At 34.9% G+C, this 16,554-nt stretch overlaps 1 protein-coding gene across 6 annotated transcripts in view; it reads right to left on the bottom strand.

The window, feature by feature from the left end:
• The window catches only part of LOC111867347 (ran-binding protein 3), a 68,616-nt gene extending 52,326 nt beyond the window's left edge, over window positions 1–16,290 (bottom strand). For 2 of the 6 annotated variants that reach the window (XM_023857118.2, XM_023857117.2), the window contains exons 1-2: window positions 16,188–16,287; window positions 15,868–15,917 (exon numbers count right to left, since the gene is read on the bottom strand). In XM_023857118.2, the coding sequence (XP_023712886.1) occupies window positions 15,868–15,917; window positions 16,188–16,248 (111 nt within the window). In that variant the 5' untranslated portion in view covers window positions 16,249–16,287. Of the gene's footprint in view, window positions 1–3,905; window positions 3,991–15,867; window positions 15,918–16,187 lie in introns of those variants that run through there. The other 4 variants (XM_033752649.1, XM_023857116.2, XM_033752648.1 and 1 more) reach the window with 4 other exon arrangements.
• Window positions 16,291–16,554: the final 264 nt, after the last annotated feature.

Raw genomic sequence — 16,554 nt, 5'->3', positions numbered from 1 at the left:
GATGATACCACTATTATTGTTTCTTCAAAAGATATTACCACATTGAATCAAAAAATAAATCTAATAATGAATCGTATCCATGAATGGTTTCAAAATAACCAACTAGTATTTAATCTGTACAAAACGCATGTAATTAAATTTGCCACTCCTAAGGCTTTAGACTATCCACTACATATAGAATATAATGATCAAAATCTTAATATTGATGAAAATGTTAAGTTCCTGGGTATGTGCCTTGACTCTCATCTCAATTGGAAACAATATTCGATTAGTTTAATAAAAAAATTATGCATTGCAATTTACATGCTTAGAAAATTGCAACCCATTGTGAATGGACAAGTTTTACGTATCGTCTATTTTTCCCATGTTCAGGCTCAACTCAATTACGGAATTATTTTCTGGGGCTCATCTTCATCAATGAAAAGCATATTTGTGGCCCAAAAAAGAGCAATAAGAGTTTTGTTAAGGCTGGGTCCTAGAGATTCATGTAGGGAAGGCTTTAAGAAATTGGGTATACTTACAGTCCCCTGCTTATATATATATACTATGATATTGTTTGTAATTAAAAATTATAATATGTACCAAGCAAACGATAACATACATCAAATAAGTACCAGATGGCACAATAGGCTACATGTTTCTTCTGTGAGATTATCTTCCATTCAGAAGGGTGTGCATTTTACATCTATTAGAATATTTAACAACCTGCCACAAAACATATATATCTTGAAAGACAATATTAATATTTTTAAACAAAGACTAAAGGATTTTCTGGCTTCAAAAGCATTTTACTCGGTAGGTGAATATATGGCAAGTAGGTAATTTTATGCACTGTTACAGTCTGTTTTCTAAGACTATGTTCTAGCAAAGAATTGTAAGATGACTGATTTTTATACTGTTGTACCTATCAATGTTATAATTGTTGAATATTTTATTGTCTAGACCAGGTTGCACATTGCAATGTCAGTTTGGATGTGACGAGTTCAATATCCAGTCCGGTTTCCGGACAATGGATCTGTGAAACCATGTAGCTATGTTATGTTATGTTATGTTATAACCTATATAAATCTTACAGAACACAGCATTTTACACAAATCAACAGGCAATTACCAGTTATTCTATAACAATCTGCTTACTCTCTTAATCCTACACAAAAAAGCTGACTACACTGGGGAACCAATCACTCAATATATCACGGTTTGTACTCCTACAAAAATGATGGAAAATAGCTTAACTGATTACTTGACTAATACACCACTAACTGAAGATTATCAACCTGTCATACAAGGCATGGACAGCACCTAAACAAAATAGGCAAAGAGCATATATCTCAAGAAATAAGTAAAATAATAGGTAAAACAAAAAAAAATACTTAAATGTAATAGCTCTGAGCAACTCAAACCAGGGAAACTAATAAAGGAGACTGGATCCATAAGGCTCCAGTCATTACAAAATATAGAAACCAATTCAAGACAAAAACTAAAAATAATACATCTCAGCAATAAAACTGAACTATTCACAGCATTCCTTCAAAGTACCACCCCAGATATATTGGCAATTCCTGAACATTGTGTTAAAGATGATGAAATTGCTCAATGTATTGTGGGATTGTCGATACTCCAACAGACAACCACCCCAGAAAGTTTGTGGGCCCTGAAAGGGGCCATTTGTTCTACCGCGGTAGATAGTTTCATGGCCGTTCGGCTGGTCTGTCTGGCCAGTGATGGCTGCATGCACTGGTAGAAACAGATGTTGGCTATGGTGTGTTGGCTAATGTTGCAGCAGCTGAGTTAGTTGTCTGGTCACAGTGCGGCAGTTGCCAGACGTTGCCTGGTTGCAGAGCGTGATTGCTGGAAGACGTCTGGTCACGGAGCACGGTCGCTGGAGTGGTGGCAGATGAGCCAGTTGCCCGGTGTGTTGGGCATGACCGCTGGAGAGCCAAGGCAGCCGTCCCTGACGCAGTGAAGAGCCGATTACTCCGAAGACCAATCGCTCTGGACTAAGTGTGATGGCTGACTGGCTGATGTGGTCAGTGATGATTGCTGGGTTGGAGCTCTGTCTTTTATACCAATCTTGGTGGGCGGAGCTTAGATTTGTAGTTGCTATTGTGAGCACTGATTGGCTAGCACGTGTAATGATTATGAGTGAGCTGGGCATCGAGTGCTATATAAATATGAGTGGTGGCAGCAATGTGATTGGTTGGTGCTCATGATGGTGAAAAGTGAGCTGGACAGCGGGTGCTGTATAAATATGAGAGCTGACAGCAATGTGCCATTTACTTAGGCGTGAGTGTTGTCCCTTGATCGGCAAAACAGCGTGATAGTATGTGGGATGTTCCCACAGTATATTAGGATATACTGTAGCCTCAAACTTCAGCAGAAAAGATCAAAAATGGGGTGGGATAACTATTTACAGTTCTAGGAACGTACAACAACATAAACCTCAGAAATGGGTTACAGAAAAAAGTATAGACAAAACTTTTGGGGTTACTGGTATAGAACTAACATGTGAAAAGAAAAAAATAACAATCATTGCATTATATAGATCACCAAGTGGTGGAATAAACGAATTTCTTATCCATCTAATAGATATTCTGGAGAAACTAATTCAGAAAGACCAATATATATAATTTCAGTAGGAGACATAAACATAAACATCCAAGAAGGTGGAAGTAGTCATAAAAATTATTAGATGTTACAAAAGCTTATAATCTGACTGTGACAATAAATACACCTACACGAGTAACTGAGAGTATGGCTACAACTATAGATCAAATCATAACTAATATATTGGCTAAATACTATCATACTGAAGTAATAAACAGCCTACTTTCAGATCATTTTGCACAATGTATAACTATTAATATGTCTGTACCACAACAAACAAGATGTTACAAAGGGGTCAGGAATATATCATAAGTCAATATTGTGACATGTTGCGCAACGGAGGACCCCCACCTCCCCAGCGGTACGTGGCGGTAACGTAGCGCTCTCATTACTATGGTAATAGGCGAGTCATCGCCCCGTCACTCTCCCCACGGTGATGTAACGTGCAACGCGCGGTGACGCAACACGACGACATGGCACCGGTTCCTACTGTGACGTGGCACGCAACAACGCTGTTGACGCGGGCAACACGTAACAGCGAACGGAATAAAAGCCGGCTGAGCAGCAAGCGAGAGCCAGTGTGTTATCAACAGTTCTCAAGGCAGCAGCCTGCGAGTAGAGTTGGAATCTAGCGAGCGGCGAGTTACGAGTGAAAGTGTGTAATAATCAGTGACAGTTTGTGATAACTGAGAATTGATTGGGAGTGTGTGATACAGTAACACTTATACGAGCTCCCGTACTGTGAAACGTGTAGTCTACTGACAATAGAGTGATTTGATTGGGGGAATAGGGTTATAAATTCTGAAACCCCGCAATATTGTTATAATTAATTGTAGCCGTTACTTGTAGGTTGTTGAATAAACCAATTAACAATCCTATGGCGTATTCAGTGACAAGACACGTTACAATATAATAGGTCTATGCTCATTAATACAAACTGAAGCCTGGGTTGAAGTGTCAAGAAAAATGAGGGAGAAAAAAATGGGACTCTTTTTATAGCATTTTTAACTATTTTTTAATATAGCCTGTCCCAAAATAAGGAGAAATACCATAAGTACGTCAAAAAGCCACTGGATAAAAAAAGATGCTGTAATAGCAAGAACAAAACTAAAGGATTTGTACAACCTTCATATGCAAAGTAAGACTCAGGAACATTGATATATCTATAAAGCATATAAAAAGGAATATAATGTAATATTAAAAAAAATTCAAAAGCAAACTACATTCAGAATAATATAACCAGATCAAATAACACTTCAAAAATATTGTGGGAATTTGTTAATAGAGAAAGAGACTTACCAAAAAATACTCCCACTAGTAATATACACTTACAAGATGGAACTGAAATAGTCTCAAGTCTGAGTAGAACATGTAACATATTGTAACGTATTTGGAGTAGATACTTCCATGGCAACGCTATAACAGTGGGCCGCTGCGTAGACAATGCCGAAACAACGAACGCGTTTCCCCGGAGATGAACAACAGAAGGCCGTTGAGTACCAACGGATGAGACGAAACACGTTACCGCCGTAATCTATAGAGATCGTTCCCGAAGCAACCGATGGCCGAAGAAGTGAGATCGAACCTTGGCGAATGGTGTCTCGCATCCGATCCGCGTAACACCTACATAAGTCGAGAACGACACAGCGACGACGGACAGTCGAGATCTAGCCTTCATACAGCACAGTTGGAAGTCACGTGATACCACAAATGATAACAATTGTATGGTGTATATGAGTTTCCAATAAAGATTCGCCGAATGCGAGACTCACGTGAGTTTATTTGTCGCGTGACACACCCAACACGTGACAACTGGTGTCAGAAGTGGCATCAGTACGGATTCTGAGACGAACTTAAAAGAGTGGACTGACAACACGTGACCGGCAAGGAGCGAACCTAAATACGCCTCCATTGACGAGGAATTAGTGAATTTACGAGCACAACGAGCGTTATATTACAAAACGGACGCCAGACATGAACAAATGATGGCCAATTGAAAAACCGGCGAGAAGAGATGGCCGTATTGCGAGACAAAAGAGGACTGCCTGCCAAGAGATGGAGGCACGTCAAGAAGAGGAGAAGCCGGCCTCACCGGGCAGGAAACCTGGGGCGGCACAAAAAGAAGAGGTACCCGTAGAAGACGCCGAAGTAATGCCGGTCGGAGAACCGAAGAAGAAAAGGCGTAGGGACCGAACACCGGCCACGCAGCGCCGCCGCCAGAAAGCAAAGGATTCGTCGTGGGAAAAACGCGAACCCCAGAAGAAACTGGCTGTCGCCCGCAGGAGGACAACATGCCGTGCGAAAGCGGCACGGAAAACGCCAATAGACCGGAAGGTGTCCGGCCGTATGGCGCAATAGGAACATCTTCAGGAAACCTACGACCCAAGGAAATTGTGGACCGTGGCACGAATTGGCTGCCGACAGAAATATGACTAGTCGTGCAGGTGCGACACGGCGCAAGGGAGATCTCGTAAAGAAATATTCAACCAGGGTCAATGCTGAACAAGAAGCCTGGAAAGGAAGAACGGGAACAAAGAATATAGGCGGCAGAAGACCGCTACGCCAGAAGAAAAAGGATGCCACGGGAAGGTGTAGATCAGGACAGCGATCGCACCTAGGAGGGATAAGGACTCGTAAGAAGAACTTCTACGAGATTATCAGCGTGAAGATCGGAAAGCGAACAGTCGAATCTTCTGTCAGCCTACCACAAGACATGGACTGCACACTGTGGAGGTGTCGACCGCCTCCAAAACAGAAGAAAGGAAACGGCCCGTATGGGAGGAACCGGTAACGCAGAAGTGCCGGCCTCCCTAGCAAGGATGAATGGAGAATGAAAGCGAAGAATGAATGTGAGACAATGGGACGTCCACCGCTGAACCTTGGAAATGCTCGGGGCGAGCACTCTGGAAGAAGGGGGGCGGAAGGAAGGAAGGCAAAACAGCGAAGAAATGGGCGGAGGCAACACGCGGAAGACGAACACCTTAGGAAACGAAACCAAGGATGCACCGTTAGGCTGTTCGGGACGAACAACCTTTAGAAGGGGGCAATGTAACGTGTTTGGAGTAGATACTTCCATGGCAACGCTATAACAGTGGGCCGCTACGTAGACAATGCCGAAACAACGAACGCGTTTCCCCGGGGATGAACAGAAGGCCGTTGAGTACCAACGGATGAGACGAAACACGTTACCGCCGTAATCTATAGAGATCGTTCCCGAAGCAACGGATTGCCGAAGAAGTGAGATCGAACCTTGGCGAATGGTGTCTCGCATCCGATCCGCGTAACACCTACATAAGTCGAGAGCGACAGAGCTACGACGGACAGTCGAGATCTAGCCTTCATACAGCACAGTTGGAACCTAGTCGAGACGTCGCGGAAGTCACGTGATACCACAAGCGATAACAATTATATGGTGTATAAGTATGAGTGTCCAATAAAGATTCGCTGAATCCGTGACCCGCGTGAGTTTATTTGTCGCGTGACACACCCAACACGTGACAATATTTAACAAAACCTTCATAGAAACTGTAAATAAACTTATATTTCACAAAAAATTATTACATCCACAAACTAGTAATAACAATATAAGCATAAAGGATTCACTTGTCCTATCAGAAATAACAGACTGAATTGATTAAAGTAATTCAGGGCATGAAGAATAAAAAATCAGCAGGACTTGATAACATCTCGCCATATCTGCTAAAAAATAGTACACCTTACATAATAAAGCCACTCTTCAAATTGGTCAATGCATCAATCAGAGAAGGCATCTTCCCTTCTAAACTAAAAAAATCGGTAGTCAAACCAATCTACAAAAACAGGATAAAAGAAGGTGCAAATAACTATCGCCCAATTACTCTTGTACCTGCCCTTTCAAAAGTTCTGGAAACTATAATAGCTAACCAGTTAATAGCATTTTTAGAAGAACACAATATACTTAATAGATCTCAGTTTGGATTTAGGAAAAATAAATCTACTAATGATGCAATTGCCACAATTATTGAAAACATAATAGAAAGTTTGAATGATAAAATAAAATGCAACTGTGTACTATTACTCTTATCAAAAGCTTTTGACGGTATTAAACATAACATTCTCATGGATAAATTATACAAATATGGCGTTCGTGGTATACCTCATAAGCTAATCAAATCCAATCTCAGAAACAGAACTCACAACGTAAAAGTAACACACACAGAAGGCAATTGCATGAAAGAATATCTGTCACGTAGCCTTCCAGTCAGACACGGAGTCCCCCAGGGATCGGTCCTTGGCCCATTACTCTTCATCTTGTACATAAACGATATCCCACATCTAACACAAGGCAGATCAATAATGTATTCTGATGACACATCAATACTGAATGTAGGACAAGATATGAATAAGCTCCAAAACACAACTTCAAATAATATAGGAGTGGTAGAGCAATACTTTGAGACAAATAATTTATTTATAAATCTTATATTCTCTTCCAGACAAAACAATGCAGGCAGGAAAGTAATCTAAAAATCCTAATAAAGAACAGGGAAATATCAAATGTAAAAAGCCCAAACTTCCTGGGGGTAGTAACAGATAATACCTTGAGCTGGGAATTACATACTGAAAAAACCTGCAGTAGAATTAGCTGTAACCTGTTCATAATTAACAGGCTATCTAAAATACTGGGATTTAAATGAAAGAAGAATGTTGTATTACGGTTTGATCTATCCTCATCTATCTTATGGAATAATAGTATGGGGACATAGAAGAAGAAGAAGAAGAAGAAGAATTTTTGAACTCCAAAAAAGGGCAGTAAGATACATTGCAGGGCTAAAACATCTGGAATCGTGCAGGGATAGCTTTAGAAATTTAAAGATACTAACAGTATATGCCCTATACATACAAGAAACAATCCTATATGTAAAGAAAAAAGTGTAACTGCACAGTGAGTGAACAAATATACACATATAACAATAAATAAAGACTATCACTTTATAACAGTAATCCTTCAGTAGCTAGCTGTATCTTTTACAACAAATTGCCTATGAACATAGACCAAGTAAAACTGTACGAAATAATATCAACAAAAGTAATTTTCAAGCAAGAGATGGTAAATACAAGGATGATGCAAATGGACAGATGATTAATAACATTTCAGTGATAATAAATGGTCTAGTAACATCTAATAACAATAAAGTTCTAAACAGTGACATGTTACATTCATATGACAGGGATGAAACCGTTGAGGCTAATGCAAGGAATGAGAAAGAGGTTCCGAAGGAGAAAGTTGCTGATTCAGCAGCAAGTGCTTCAAAGAACAAAGGAAACCACACTATATTAATTATTGGAGACAGCCATGTAAGGAGATGTGCAAGTAAACTGAGAGAAAATCTTGATAAAACTTATAAGGTAATTGGAATTATAAAACCAGGAGCTGATTTATTTACCCTAAGTAATTCTGTAAAAGATACTATTTTAACCTTAGGAAAAAATGATGTTCTTGTATTTAGTGGAGGTGCAAGAGATATCTCAAAAAATAATTCTAAAATTGGACTAAGACACATTGTAAACTTTATAAGTAATAATACTCATACTAATATTATTCTATTAGGTATACCACATAGACACAACCTGACATATTGGTCTTGCATAAATATTGAGATAAATACTTTTAATAGGAAACTGTTGAAAATCATGAAATGTCATTAACATGTCACAGTAATGAACTGTGACTTAAACAGACAAGGTATGCATCTGAACAAAAGAGGAAAAGAAGAAATACTTAAAGATATAGCAGCAACCTGTGTGACAATTTCTCAATCTAATAAAAATTTGACCCCAATTTGCTTGCTCTGGAAGGAATCTGAAAATTATAATGCAAATCTACAAACCAACAAGTGTCCAGCTATGAATGACTCAGTAAAAACAACTACAGAGCAAAAAAATGAACCAGTATGCAAATCAAATAAGACTCCAAAAACTACCAGGTATGAAAAATAAGGATTCTTTATGGTAAATAAAGGTGCTCCAAAAAGAAATATTTCCTTAAATGGAGTAACCAAAAAAGAAAACTATATCAAATTCTTCAATATTTTCTATCAGAACATTAGTGGTTTAAGGGGGAAAGTAAATGAGCTATTAAGTCATCTACACCCAGCCTCCCCACACATATTATGTTTTACAGAACATTACATGAATTTCTTGGAATTACAACAGTTAAACATAGATTCTTATAAACTAGGAGCAAACTATTGTAGAACCTTGCATGAAAAAGGAGGAGTATGTATGTATCTACGCACAAACTTTAAATTTTTAAACATAGTCCTAAAAAAATATTGTAAAGAAAAAGATTTTGAGGTATCTGCTGTTAAGTTAAACCTGAGCTCCAACAGACTTTGTATAATTACAATATATAGAGCTCCGACTGGAAACATTGATACATTCATAACAAAACTAGATGCAATAATTAGAAGTCTATATACCTCAACACAAGAATATATTATTTGTGGGGATATTAATAAGGATTACCTTTTTGATTGTGAAAAGAAAAACAAATTAGATACCTTATTGAGAAATTATAATTTAATAAGTACAATAAATTTTCTGCCCAGAGTTCAAGGAAATTCTGCTACAGCCATTGATAATATTTTCATCGATATTACTAGAAGGGAAAATTATTCTGTAAGGCCTATAATAAATGGATTGTCTGATCATGAGGCACAATCCATAACATTTAAAACAATAAACATGAGAACACATGCTAAACAATTTAAGATAATAAGGAAAATAAACAAACAGACAATAAATTACTTCATAATTAAACTAAGTTATGAAACATGGGACTCAACATTTTCTAGTGATGATGTTAATATAATGTTTAACTCCTTTTTAGACACTTACTTGTAAATGTACTCTTCCAGTTTTCCAAAAAAAGAATTTTTTTTTTTCAAATAAAATAAGTGATTGGATTACTGTAGGAATAATGTCCTGTAAACGTGAAAGAGTACTTTATATGGCATGTAGAAACAGTAATAATTCAGAATTAAGAAACTATTATAAAAATACTGTAAAATTTTCTCTAAAGTCATTAAGGAAGCTAAGAAACTAAAATATGATAACAAAATTCAAAATTCCAAAAATAGAAACAAAACCATATGGGATATAGTAAAATTAGAAACTAATAACGGGGCCAAATAATGAAAAAATATGCACATTAAAGGTGGGTGGAAAATGGATTAGAGAAAAGCAAGTAATTGCGGAAACTTTTAACAATTACTTTTTAGCTGTAGCTGAAAATAAAAATGCAAAAAATAGACAAAATAATACTAATATTAGTTACCTCCCAGACACTAATCCCATTCAGTATTTAATGAAAACTTATAAATCCCTTTCCACATATTAAACTTAAATCTTTATCAACCAAGGAAGTTGAAAATATAATTAAATCTCTCAAAGCAAAAAGCTCTTATGGATATGATGAAATATCCACTAAAGTATTAAGAATGAGTTCCCTTTTCATTAGCTCTCCTTTGACTCGCATATGCAACAATTCATTATCACAAGGAATTTTTCCAGATCATTTAAAATTCTCAGAAATATGACCACTGTTTAAAAAAAGGGTGAGAAAACAAATATTTCCAACTATGGGCCTAATATCACTTTTAACTTCGTTCTCTAAGTTATTAGAAAAAGCTATGAGCATTCAATTGATTGAGCACTTAAATAACAATAACATTTTAGTTGAAGAACAATTTGGTTTTAGAACAAAATCTTCAACAGATGAGCAATATACAAGTTAGTGAATGAAATCTACAATACATTAAACAGCAAAAACTTAAAAGGAGGCATTTTTGTGACCTAGAAAGGCCTTCTATTGTTAAATCATGAGGTTCTGTTGTCGAAATTGGAGTTCTATGGGATAAAGGGTAAAGCTAAACTATGGCTTGAATCTTATTTCAGAAATAGATATTAAAGGCTTTTAATTACAAATATAAATCTTAATCTCAATCTCAATGAATTTTCGACATGGGACAAAATTAGACATGGTGTCCCACAAGGTTTGATTCTGGGTCCATTGTTATTTCTCATTTATATAAAAAATTTACACAAAACTATAAATTATAAAACTGTACCTATATTATTTGCAGATGACACTAGCCTGTTAGTTAAAAGTTCAAACTATGATGATCTCTGTGTAAATATAAACAATGCTTTTCATAGTATAAATGAATGGTTCAAATTTGATATGTTTCATTTTGGTCCGTCACACTAACAGTTACAATTACAAAAGACAAGTCCGTCCAATGCGACTATTTCAGTTTTCTCACTTGATGTTTCACTAGCCTTACATGCTGTATACACAGCACAGCGGGCCAAGAAATCATAACGGACAATATTAAGAATCTCCCTAATCAAGTTACATAGGAGGCACAACATCGGCCACCTTGAAGAGAGATGACAGGGGTTACTGACACAAACCGTATGGTTTATGTATTTTAATTTTTAACAAAGATTTTAAAACTTTACTTGTCTTTTGTAATTTGTAATTGGAATGGTTCAAAGTAAACCAACTTTCTATAAATTTTAACAACCCACTACATTCAATTCACAGCTAGAAATAAAAATCCTAAATCTGAAATAAAAATTGTATATGATAAAAAACAAATTACATCTATATCCACTATCAAATTTCTTCGAATTATCACTGATGACACAATGAGCTGGAAATACCACATTGAGTATATTAGTTTAAAACTAAGTGCAGTCTGCTACATAATAAGATCGCTTAAACCATACACGTCCATAAATACCTTAAAAATGGTTTATCACTCTTATTTTAATTCTATTACAAATTATGGTTTACCCTTTTGGGGTAACTCACCCCAAAGTATAAACATTTTTAGAATGCAAAAGAATATAATTAGAATTATGTTGGGATGCAGGAGGAGGGATTCGTGCAGGAACTTATTTAGAGAAATAGAAATCTTACCTCTGGCATCTCAGTACATATTCAATTCAATTCAATTTATTATTTGTTCATTAAGTCTACATTTGGCAATGGCGCCACTAGATATAGAACACGCCCAAGCCCTAGTTACAATAAAATCAATCCAGAGGACGCCATTAAGATATTACAACATCCACAACCATTGTTGCAATAACTGATGATACAACGCTATAACTAAACACAGCATGCATATAATGCTCGGACTGCAACTTATTATCATAACAAAATCCATAACAACATTGTCAATAACAGAGCAAAATCATATCCATAGAGTTATGGGCATCTTACAATAAAACTCTAAAAAATGACTAGTGTAGTTTTATTTATCAGTAATTAGCACAAACATCCCTTATTTTCAATTCATAACACTCACCTAAAAAATAAAAAGAGCCCACCTAAAATTAAATAATTAAATACAACATGCATGTAACTTGCACTGCAACTTATTATCACAATAAAATACATATCAACATTGTCTATTACAGAGTAAAATCATAACTAAAAAAGTATATGTATCCTACAATAGAAGTTTTTAAAAATGACTAGTGTTGATTCACTTATCTATAATTAACACAATCATCTCTTGTTTCTCATTCATAATACTCATCTAGAGAGTAAGAAGAGCCCACTTGCAAAAATTTTTAAGCGAATATTTGAATTTATTTAAATCTTGCGTAAAAATTTTTATACTATGTGGTAATTTGTTAAATATTCTAATTCCAGTGTAAGATACTCCCTTTTGCGCCCTGGTTGATTTATAAGTTGGATAATGTAGTTCATATCTTTGTCTCGTATAAATGTTATGAATATCTGAATTTGCTACATACTTGTCCATGTTTTTAACTATGAAGACCGATACTGAAAATATATACTGTGAATAAAAAGGAAGAATGTTTAATTTCTTAAATAAAGGCCGACAAGTGTCCCTATTTCCTGCTTTCATTATTACCCTAATTATTCTTTTCTGAATTTTAAATATTTGTGTACTATATGTTGAATTTCCCCAGAATATTATGCCATATGACATTATAGAATGAACAAAGGCATTATACACCATCAATAAGCTCTCTAGAGACAATACTGAGACTAAAACTCTTATAGCATAACAAGCCGAGCTCAATTTACTGGCTATTTGTTTGATATGGTCCTTCCATGTTAAAGTACTATCAACTGTTAGCCCAAGGAATTTCAAGGTATTCATATTATTAATTTGGATATCACAATGTTTAATATTTAAGCTTATTAGTGCATTTGGTTTTGTTAAAAACTGGACACAACTCGTTTTAGTTAGATTCAAAATTAGCGAGTTTATAGAGAACCATTTATTGACTTTTATTGATTGATTCAAGAGTTTCTTTCAGGGCGATGTCAAGTTCTTTAAGATTTGACTTGCAGCACAATATGGTGGTGTCATTAGCAAATAAAATTGGTTTTGATTCTTTATTTATTGTATTTGGCAAATCATTTTATATATATATATATCAAAGAGAGCAATGGCCCCAGAACGGAGCCCTGAGGGACTCCCTGTTTTACATTTTGCCACTCCGAAATTCCACTAGTAATATTGCTATTTAGTACTGTTCTTTGTTGTCTATTCCTCAAATAAGTTTTAATTAACTTTCCTGCTTTACCATTAAAACCATAGAACTCTAGCTTAGCAAGAAGTATTGTGTTATTTACACAATCAAATGCTTTGGTCAGGTTGCAGAAAAGGCCTCCCACAATAAGTTTATTATTTGTTGCTGTTAGAATAGTATTTATTAAGTCACAGATGGCTGATTCAGTGGACAATTTAGTTCGAAAACCATGTTGTTCATGTGCTAATATATCACTAATGTCTAGATGATGTTGAAATCTATTATATATGATTCTTTCAAAGATCTTAGAGAAAGATGTCAGTAAAGATATCAGCCTATAATTTGCTATATCAGTTCTATCACCTTTTTTAAAAATAGGATGTATTTGAGAATATTTTAATCTTGAGGGGAAGACACCAAGATTCAATACTTTATTACACATATATGTTAATGGTGCCAATATGAATGGTAAACTTATTTTGAGGATATATTGTGGCATTTCATCATATCCATGTGAATATTTCCATTTTAATGATTTCAATATGTCTTTAACTTCTTTATTAGTTACTGGTGACATATATATATATATATATATCTGGAAAGGGGTGTTTAAACATGGTAGGAATTTAAGGGCTTCATTCCTGTCTTTAGTAGAACTATTTTTTATTTGTGGTAGTGGATATATAAAATCATTATTAATGTAACTAGACATTTTTTGTATATTATTACATAACTTATCTTCCATATTTATGCTTGCTATTGGATTTTTTTCCAATTTAGTTTTAGTTAAAGTACTGATGATACTCCAAGTGGTTTTTATTTTATTATAGGAATTTAAAATTAATTTATTATAATAAAGTTGTTTTGCTTTCTTTGTAACCTCTGTTAAGATTCTGCAATAATTCTTGTAATATCTTGCTAATTCCGGATCATCCAAATTTCTACTAAGAAAATATAGCTCTCTCTTACGAATGCATGACGTTTTTATGCCTATTGTTAGACAGGGTTCTTTGGTATGGGTGAATAATAATTTTTTGTAAGGAAAACTGTTATTAAATATTCTTAAGAATGTGTTTAAAAAATTGTTGAACATTATATTTACATCTTCATTTATATTAAATACGTCAGCCCAATATTCATAACTGAGGTTATTTTTAAATTCTCTTATGCTCTTTGTGATAAAAAACAGAAACAAATTCATAGTAAATTCAGAGATTCATAGAAATACCAGACAGCAAAATAATCTCCATCAGCCTCATCTAAATTTCAGTAAAATACCAAAAGGGAGTTTACTTTTTAGGAACAAAGGCCTATAATAATCTACCACAACATATTAAGGATATATCGAGTGACACTAAGAGTTTTGAGGTACTATTAAAACAATTTTTATATTTACATTCTTTTTATTCTTTATAGGAATATTGTGGTTATAAATCTTTTTAAGATGTGAGTTACAATTAAAAGAAGACAAGATTGTCAGTCTGTGTTCTGGTTTTTAGATGCTTATTTTAGATGTATACAATCTTTATATTACTGTATACTAGTCTTTATTTCAATTTATTATATAATTAATGTATGTTATACAAAACTCATTAATGACATTGTGTTTTAACTATTGAATTTTTAATTAATAGACTTTTATAAAACTGTACAAATTGTATAAGGTTTGCCATTACTTTTACTATTAAAATTAACTTATTTATTATATTGTATATGTTTATCAGTATTTTATTACAAACGTGAATGCTATTGGATGACAACTGTAATTCTTAGTTGTGACTGTAACAAGGACGATCGCCACATCCGCATGAGAATATACTCTCAGCAGGATTTATGGAAGGTGAATAAATGAAAAGGAGAACGAAACCCACTTCATAAGGGAATTGAAGAAGTTACTTATTATGAGGTGCTATTACTCAACAGAGGACTATTTGAACGATGATTTTGCAAATACTGACTACTGATATAAGCAGAAGTATGTAGTAGCTAATGTATAAAATGCTGTATATCTTATATAATTTTTTGTATTAAGATTGTCATAACTTAATAATGTATATTAGCTGGAAGACTTGTCCTATATCATTGTATCATGATCTACAGGATTAATAAACAATGAATGAATGAATGAATGATTCTGGGTGATATTTAGCCAAGACCAGGCCTCAATAATTTAGATACAGTTAAGTTGAAATCAACATTAGTTATCAATGTTAATACCTAACTACAAAATGAATACATAGCAACATAGAGTACAAAGTAAAATTTGGTCTGGAGCTAATGACAGCAGAGTATGGAAATATGGACTGACTATACAGAGGGAATGATGAAGAGTATTTAATGTAGGAATCAACGATCCATTTACTCAAAATGATATAATTTCATGAACCTACCTCTATCTTCGGTTAAGTTTAATAATGCTGTGATTAAAATGTTATTCTGTTCAAGTTCGTGTCGCTCACGTATTACGCTTAAAAAGAACTAAAAAAAAAACACTACACCTATACAGATTAACGTAAAAGTTATAAGACATATACAATTTTGATCCTAACGAACACTGAAATATGTAAATAAAGCACAATGAAAAAGCCATTACGTCGTAAAAGCAAACACGCAGACAACATTCAAACATACAAATCACGATTTTATATGCAACCACTTAACATGATGCTAACCTCACACAAATAAATAAATACTGCACCTGTATGTTATTTGATTTCCCTGACTGTCCATCCATCGGAGAAGCGGTGTCTAAAATAAAGGGCAAGATATTAAACGAGAAACTCACAAAATGCCAAATTGTTTTAATGGGGGCTACTACCCAGCAAATATAAGGTTACATGAAAGACCACTCGTGGGATGAAAATCCTCGTGTCAAAAGTTACATATCGACAATAATAATAATTTTTCCTAACCAATTAAAAAACATAAAGTAGACAAAATATTCAACAAGGGCATTTCGTTTCCATAGTTCAACAGCGAATAATGGAACTGTAAAGAAAACAGGTAGTAACTATTTACCACTCCGCAAATCCGCCATAGTATTTCCAATAGTACTCAACTTCGCCAAAAATGGCGCCATAAACACTGTCAAAGCCCCATACAATTTACACGGACAATGTGCAACTTAACCAACCAGTTATCCGTAAGACACAAAGACGGGGAATTGTATGCCTAGCATCGTGATCATCGTGATGATCGTGATATCCAAAGAGTGTAACCGTCCGCTGACAATTCAAAATCTTGGTTTTCAGTCGGGTATGTGGTAGGCGTGGTGTGAGTGGTAAAATAATGAATCATATGAATTACAAAACTTCATCTGTGATTTATATACTCATAGTATATATAAACCGGCAACTAAAAATAAGACGATATGCTTTACCGTCAT

Source organism: Cryptotermes secundus, unplaced genomic scaffold, assembly GCF_002891405.2.
Source record: "Cryptotermes secundus unplaced genomic scaffold, Csec_1.0 scaffold65, whole genome shotgun sequence".
Taxonomy (NCBI): Eukaryota; Metazoa; Arthropoda; class Insecta; order Blattodea; family Kalotermitidae; genus Cryptotermes; species Cryptotermes secundus.
This window is presented reverse-complemented; position numbering and strand designations above follow the sequence as displayed.